The sequence below is a fragment of the Gavialis gangeticus genome, unplaced genomic scaffold (genome assembly GCF_001723915.1).
Source record: "Gavialis gangeticus isolate Ggan-Ray unplaced genomic scaffold, GavGan_comp1, whole genome shotgun sequence".
NCBI classification, from domain to species: domain Eukaryota; kingdom Metazoa; phylum Chordata; order Crocodylia; family Gavialidae; genus Gavialis; species Gavialis gangeticus.
Window position 1 is genome coordinate 25,163,015 of NW_017729030.1, and position 6,658 is coordinate 25,169,672.

At 40.6% G+C, this 6,658-nt stretch overlaps 1 protein-coding gene across 2 annotated transcripts in view; it reads right to left on the reverse strand.

The window, feature by feature from the left end:
* Positions 1 to 135: 135 nt before the first annotated feature.
* The window catches only part of INTU (inturned planar cell polarity protein), a 125,610-nt gene continuing 119,087 nt past the window's right edge, over positions 136 to 6,658 (reverse strand). For both annotated transcript variants that reach the window (XM_019522047.1, XM_019522049.1), the window contains exons 16-17: positions 2,756 to 2,913; positions 136 to 1,042 (exon numbers count right to left, since the gene is read on the reverse strand). In XM_019522047.1, coding sequence (XP_019377592.1) covers positions 931 to 1,042; positions 2,756 to 2,913 — 270 coding nt within the window. In that variant the 3' untranslated portion in view covers positions 136 to 930. The remainder of the gene's footprint in view (positions 1,043 to 2,755; positions 2,914 to 6,658) is intronic.

Genomic DNA, 6,658 nt, shown 5'->3' on the forward strand with positions numbered 1-6,658 from the left:
TGTAACGACCAATTTATTTAAAAAAAACCCCAAAAAACAAAAGCTAGCAAACTGTAACAGGACTAATTGTAAATATTGCCTAATGTGACAAATAGAAAACATAAGTAAATATAAGAAAATGAAGACAGTACATTGTTTTCATCTTATAAATATACATATTTCTTTATTAAAGCCATCAAAATAATATAAAAATAATTAGGTTCATGCATAGTTTTGAGAAACAAAACCATCAACTAATGCCTTTTTACACACACATTATTATTTTCTATAACTTCATAAAGATCCCGTTTGTTTTATGGCAAAGTTGTACTTTTTTTTAATAGTACCATTTATGAAATCTACTAACATATTAACAGCACAGCAGCTCTTGACTGTGGAAGAGCACAATGCAGATAACCTGCTAATTTTGCACATCTGAATGCCACTTGGTTGTAGATTTTCCCTTCATTTTATTAAGAGAAGTACTGAAATGTCCAGAAATTTTCATGCCCTCAAAGCTGCATGAGCTTAATTACTGAGGAAGTTTCTTTTTCCATCACTGATTGCCAAATACCGAGACAGCATATCAAGTGTAATATCTTTTACCTTATATTTCATATTGTACATTACTGTAATGTATACAACATGCTAATGTTTCTATGCAGTAAAACTGCAATCTTTATTCATCATGATTCATTTGATTGTATATAAAAACGATGGTTTTTCGTGCTCAGGAAAACCTTTTTCCATATGCAGTTAATGTTATACATCAGCACTGAAATGTTACTTCTTTGTTTAACAGAAAGCCAGTTCTTTTTCTTTTCTTTTTTTAAAAGAACTTCAAAGTACTCACAGAAGGGCATCATGACTTAATTCATTTCTGTTTAGATTAAAGTATTTTAAGAGAGATTTCAGCACAGCTCAGGACTGCTGCAGGGTCAGGAAGTACATCTATACAGCTAAGCCAAAGGACAGTTTAAACGCCAGTTCAACAGCAACCTCTGCGACTGAGTCATGAAAACAGACATAAAACTCCTGAGGTTTTGGATGTAGGAAGAGTCTCCTAGAGAAAAACAAAATTCCAGTGTCAGGAGGAGGTGTTTGTTTCCTGTTTTAGAAATTCCATATTTTATGAGGTTTCTATAACAAACTGAAAACAACTGTAGAGTAAAGCTAATGTCCAGTGTCTACAACCCTCCTCTACATCACCTGATTGCTATCTATTAGCTATTCAAAACAATTTAAGTTTAAATTTCCACTCACTTGCCTTTAAGATTCAAGAGTACAAACCTCTTTCAGGTTTTGTATACCTTCACCCATACTGCTTTCTCTGTGGTTTTCCATGACTCAGTATTCTCAGGCTTCACTCACAAGGGTACTTGGGGGAAATCTACACTATTCACATCTTTTAAAAATTAATACCGTTTCTTTCGGCACGTGCTTTCCTACACACGAGCTCTCTGGTTGCCTACAGGGAGGGAACCTAAACAATAAGGTTATTAATATGTGACTACAGTAGTTTTCTCCCCAAGTAGTATTGGAATGCACTTGGTGTCTCATGTCATTTGATCATGCTGAAACTGGAAAACAAAAACTTTTAAAGATTCCAGAACCATGTGAAGCAGATCTCAGGATTTTAGCCTTTCCGGTCCTAACAGCAGTATTGTCAAGGCATACATACGGTAGTTACGTACAGCCATTTGTCTGTTCATCTTAAGACATTTGAGTTGAAGGATAACTGAGTAAACTAAAAACAGGCATACTCTGCTCTAAAGATGAGGGTAGCTTGAAAAATACCATTAAAAAAAAATTATGATTGCAGGCTAAATTGATTATTTTTATGGTAACGTTCACCCTAAATGCATTAGGAGCAGGATCTTATCTCACATATGGAAATGTGCTTTGATAATGTGGTTTCTGTGGTCTTATCCTGATGTACCTAGAGCAAAACCCTTTACAATCAGTATTACAGCTCAGCTGCTCAGCAAAAGTTCAGTGTGTCAATCAAGCATAGTGATTAAATGCTCATTTGATCCCATGCCTGTAAATAGTTTGCTGCTTGCATGGGGGAAGAATGGATCAGCATGCATGTCAGTCCTTCCAGCTCTTGGAACATTTTGTCCTCTTTTCTTTTTTGTCTAGTAAGGAGACTGAAGACAGAATGTTGGAAACAGAAGGAGGTCAAGTGCTGTTGATGGACTGAACTTGAACCTCTTTCATCACTCGAGCGGTAATACAGACCGGAAAGGCAGTGCTAAAAAGATGGGAGAAGGGTGATGCAAGATAAGTGGTGGCCTAATGCTCTGGATCAAAACAACTGCATAGTTTTCCAAAGTTGTAAGAGTTCAAGTTGCAATAGAACTTATTTTTTCCACTATAGTTTTCTTTGTTTTTTAAGAATGATCCTTATTCTGGGTATTTAACATTTACTTTTGAGATCTGTTTGGTGCCAAAGTAACGAGATAATTGTGGAGAAAGGACAGTACTCATAGAAATGAATGAGAAATCAACTCAAAAGGATTTCTTAGAGGAAAAAACCAAATTTAATCTCTCTTCCTCTCTGAGTTTTGTACATTTCTATCTTTTTCTTCCCCATACCACTGAATAAGAGTTGTGTGTGAAGAGCATAATGCAGCTGAGAGGTTTGATGGTTTCAGAGAAAGCCAAAGAAAACACAGGATACCACAATGCAAACACATAGATACAGTGAGTACTACAGAAAGTTGTGAGGTAGATACATGCATCTAATGTAAATCTGAGTAAATATATTACTTACCCTACAACCCAGTAAGTCATAGTTGGTGGTGGTTTCTTTTGGTCTGTCCAGTTATCAGGGGAACACTCGAACAAAATGCCATGTTCTCTCACTAAATCTAAGTCAGAATTTGCCTTTCTGGACAGTGAGCTGGTTCCACTGCCTTCCCTCTTCTTTTTCTGTAAAGAGCAAATTAAAAGCTACTAGAGTATGACATTTTGGGGAGGTAAACAGGATAATGAAACTACAGGGTAAAGCATTGAGAAGAGCGAGTAAATTACTTGCTCTGTGTTGAATGATCCAGAGATCACAATTATGATACGCTGTAAAGCAAGACAGGGAAGGTTAAAAGTCATATGCTTGCATGTGATTTCTTTTCTTCCCCCACCCCCCTCCAGAAAGTAGCTACCCATTGTTTTATTAGTTTGTTACTGTTGGGCTTTCTTACATTGCTACAAGTACTGGAGGGATACAACTTCCTTTTGGCTAAGCACAGCCAAAAAAGCCCAAGGCTGAATTAATTCAATTTTTTGCAGGTTAGTCTAAACTGCACAGACTAAACCAATATGCATGTGACAAGACATTCATTTTTTATTCCAGAAATCTAGCCACATGCCTGCAGTGGCTCAGGCCAGAAAGCAGGGGGTGCTAGAGCACACCTCCCTGCTCAGCTGGGGCAGAAAGCTTGGGCCAAGACTAGCCTACCCACCCTGCAAGGGGGGAGGGAGGAGGTTGTGCAGTGGGGAGCAGTTGAAAAGCTTCCTGGGATGCTGGAGGACTGTGAGTTGATTTGAATCTGGAGAGTATCTGGGACTGATTTAACCTAAATCAGTTAAGTCTGATACTACATCCATCCAGGTTAATCTTAAACTGGTTTCAGCCTTTTTGAAAGTAGTTTATGTGCACAGAACTTCTATTGTGATACAGATATGAGCAGATTTCCAATCACTTATACCAGTTTACACCTAATTTCTGTCCCTAGCCTTTGTGATTTGTTTTCCCTGAAAGCTTAGTGAAAGCACCAGATGGACTTCACTTCGAGAGGATTCTTCAGCAATGGACCACCTCGCTCCACCTGAAGAGGACTCCCGCAATAAGACTCTATATGGACTGAGACGCTTTCTTCGACCTACTTCCTCCACCATTGCGGACCATTGTACGGGTTTGTGTACATCTATCTTCTTCCTCTTTCAGTGTTGTGAACCCCCTCCCTCCCCTTCCCCTGGGCTTAGTTGGCTAACATTGCATTTTCTGTAACCTAGTTGCATTCCCCTCCTCACCCCCATGCCTCTAACCTTAGCCCCTCACTCGGACGATTTGTATTTCCCTACTGGCGTTGTCATCTTTTTGGATTCACAATCCTAAACATCTATTAATAAAATTCAGTCTGTTAACTCTCCATCATACTGCACGGAGAGACCAGGATTTTTGGGTGATACCTTTTTATTAGCCCAGCTGTATTGCTGGAATAAAGGCAGACCTCAATAACTACAAGTACACCATCACACTCACACTACCATACTACATTGAGGCCCCAAGATTCCTTTCCATGCAAGGGAATATGAATTACATACCCTTGCATGGAAGGGAATAACATTACCAAGTTACATACCCTTTAGCTTACTGGTGACTTACTGGTTCTGCCTCTCCCTTTCTGGCTATCCAGTGGACTGGTTTTAAGAGGAAGGCTGGGGAAGGATCTGGATAAGGTCTAAAAATTTGGTTTGAGCACTCTGCTAGGAATGAAAAGATGCAGGTTCAAACTCTTTCACATGGCACGGTGGTACCTAGAACCTGGATCTCCTGCTCCTGGGACAAATGTCTTAGCCCTGAAGCTACTGGGCTTAAAACATGGCAGTGTCCTTTGCCCCACACCTACATAGATTTTTGCTCAGCTAAAATTTCAGAACTTCCCTAGCCTCACACATGTATACAAGTAAGCATATACAGCTGCGTATCTGTCCACGCTCAGTGGATATGTGCAGGTTTAAGTGGCCAGAGCCAAACTGCAAACTCTGTGTAAGTGCCAAAAACTATTACAGTTACGCTATTGCATACATACCTAAATGGCATGTAAAGTGAAATAAGGTTACACACTATGTGTCTTAACAAAATGTAATGAAGGGAGCAGAAACCAAAACAGAGTCCTCTCTGAGCAGTGCTCTTCTTCAGGCCACAGCACCATAGAGGAAATGCTATCTTGGGAAACTTCCTGTTCCCCTAAAATCTTACAAGGAACTGCTATTTCAAGCTTAAAGAGAAAGTAAAGAAGAATCCTCCCCCATGGAAAGAAGGATACAGAGATGGCCTTTTGGCCTGGCTGAGGCAGACAACAACAATGTTTTTAAACTGGCTGTAGTCTGGGTATGCCAACAGGGTGGGGAGATACTTAGCCTTTATGATTGAGGAGGAAAACAGGCAAAGTAGTGAAGAATATCACAGTAACTATCTAATATCCATTTGCAAAGTGTGAAGCAAGAACAGGGTACTAAATGAATAGAACAGCTGGGATTCCATGTGTGAAAACCGGCTTTTTAATCTCTCAAAATATGCTGCTACATAGAAGGGACAAAGCAAGCTTCAGAGGTACAACCCACTAAAAAATATAGTGAAGTGCTACAACATGCAACTTTAGAGCCAGCCCTTCCCTAAAATTCTTTGGAGAATTTCCTTTCACAGTTCATTCATGGCAATGTTGCTACTTCATAGATTTAAGGAATATGTCAATCTTTCTTATCTAGATTTCAAAATGATTCAGTCAAAATAAAGTGAGTGCAATGGTCTCATCCACTTCTCCAGTTGTTATTTTCCCATCATACCTGGATATGATATACATTCCTCATTTAGAAAATACCCAAAACTAGATGAGCAGGGAAGTTATGCAGAATTAAGTGCAGTGTACTGGCAGAGCTATGTTGGCTATCAGTTCTTCTCTTTCATATGCATTAAAAAAATCTCTCTCTTCCACTTCCAAAGACAAATCATTATACATCTTTCTCTTTCTTCAGCAAGTAAAATGAGTGTAAGTCTAAGTTGCCTGTCATAAACAGTATGATACACACTTAGGGTGTCTGGATTAAATGTTTATTTTTCCCCAGATATGTGGGGAGCCGGAGGAAAAGCAAGGGCAACATTGGGCCCCTGCTGAACCAGACGGGGCAATTGACAACTGACGCCCGGGAAAAAGCCAACCTATTAAATGGGTACTTTGTGTCAGTCTTTCATCAGTCCTATGGGATGCCCATGCCCACCACGGGACAGGGCGGTCCGGGTGAGGGAGATCCCCTGCCCTCCATTAATGTTGACCTTGTGAAGGAACACCTTGAGAAGCTGGATACCTTCAAGTCAGCTGGCCCTGACAATCTACACCCCAGGGTACTCAAGGAGCTGACGAGCATCATAGCCCAGCTCCTGGTATGGATCTTTGAAAACTCCTGGCGCTCTGGTGTAGTGCCTGACGACTGGAAGAAGGCCAATGTGGTGCCTATCTTGAAGAAAGGGTGGAAAGTGGATCCGACTAACTATAGGCCCATCAGCCTGACTTCTATCCCAGGGAAGATCTTAGAAAAATTTATTAAAGAGGCCATCCTTAATGGACCAGCCGACGCCAACATCCTGAAAGATAGCCAGCGCAGGTTTGTTGTGGGTAGGTCTTGCTTGACCAATCTCATTTCCTTCTACGACCTATCACCTGGACAAGGGAGAAGAGATTGACGTCATATATCTTGACTTCAAAAAACCCTTCGATCTGGTATCCCATGATTACCTCTTGGCAAAACTGGCCAATTGTGGCCTTGGGTCCACCATGATCCACTGGCTGGGAAATTGGCTCCGTGGTCGGACCCAGAGGGTAGTAATTAATGGCAGTCACTCATCATGGTGTCCTGTGACCAGTGGGGTCCCCCAAGGCTCTGTCCTTGGACC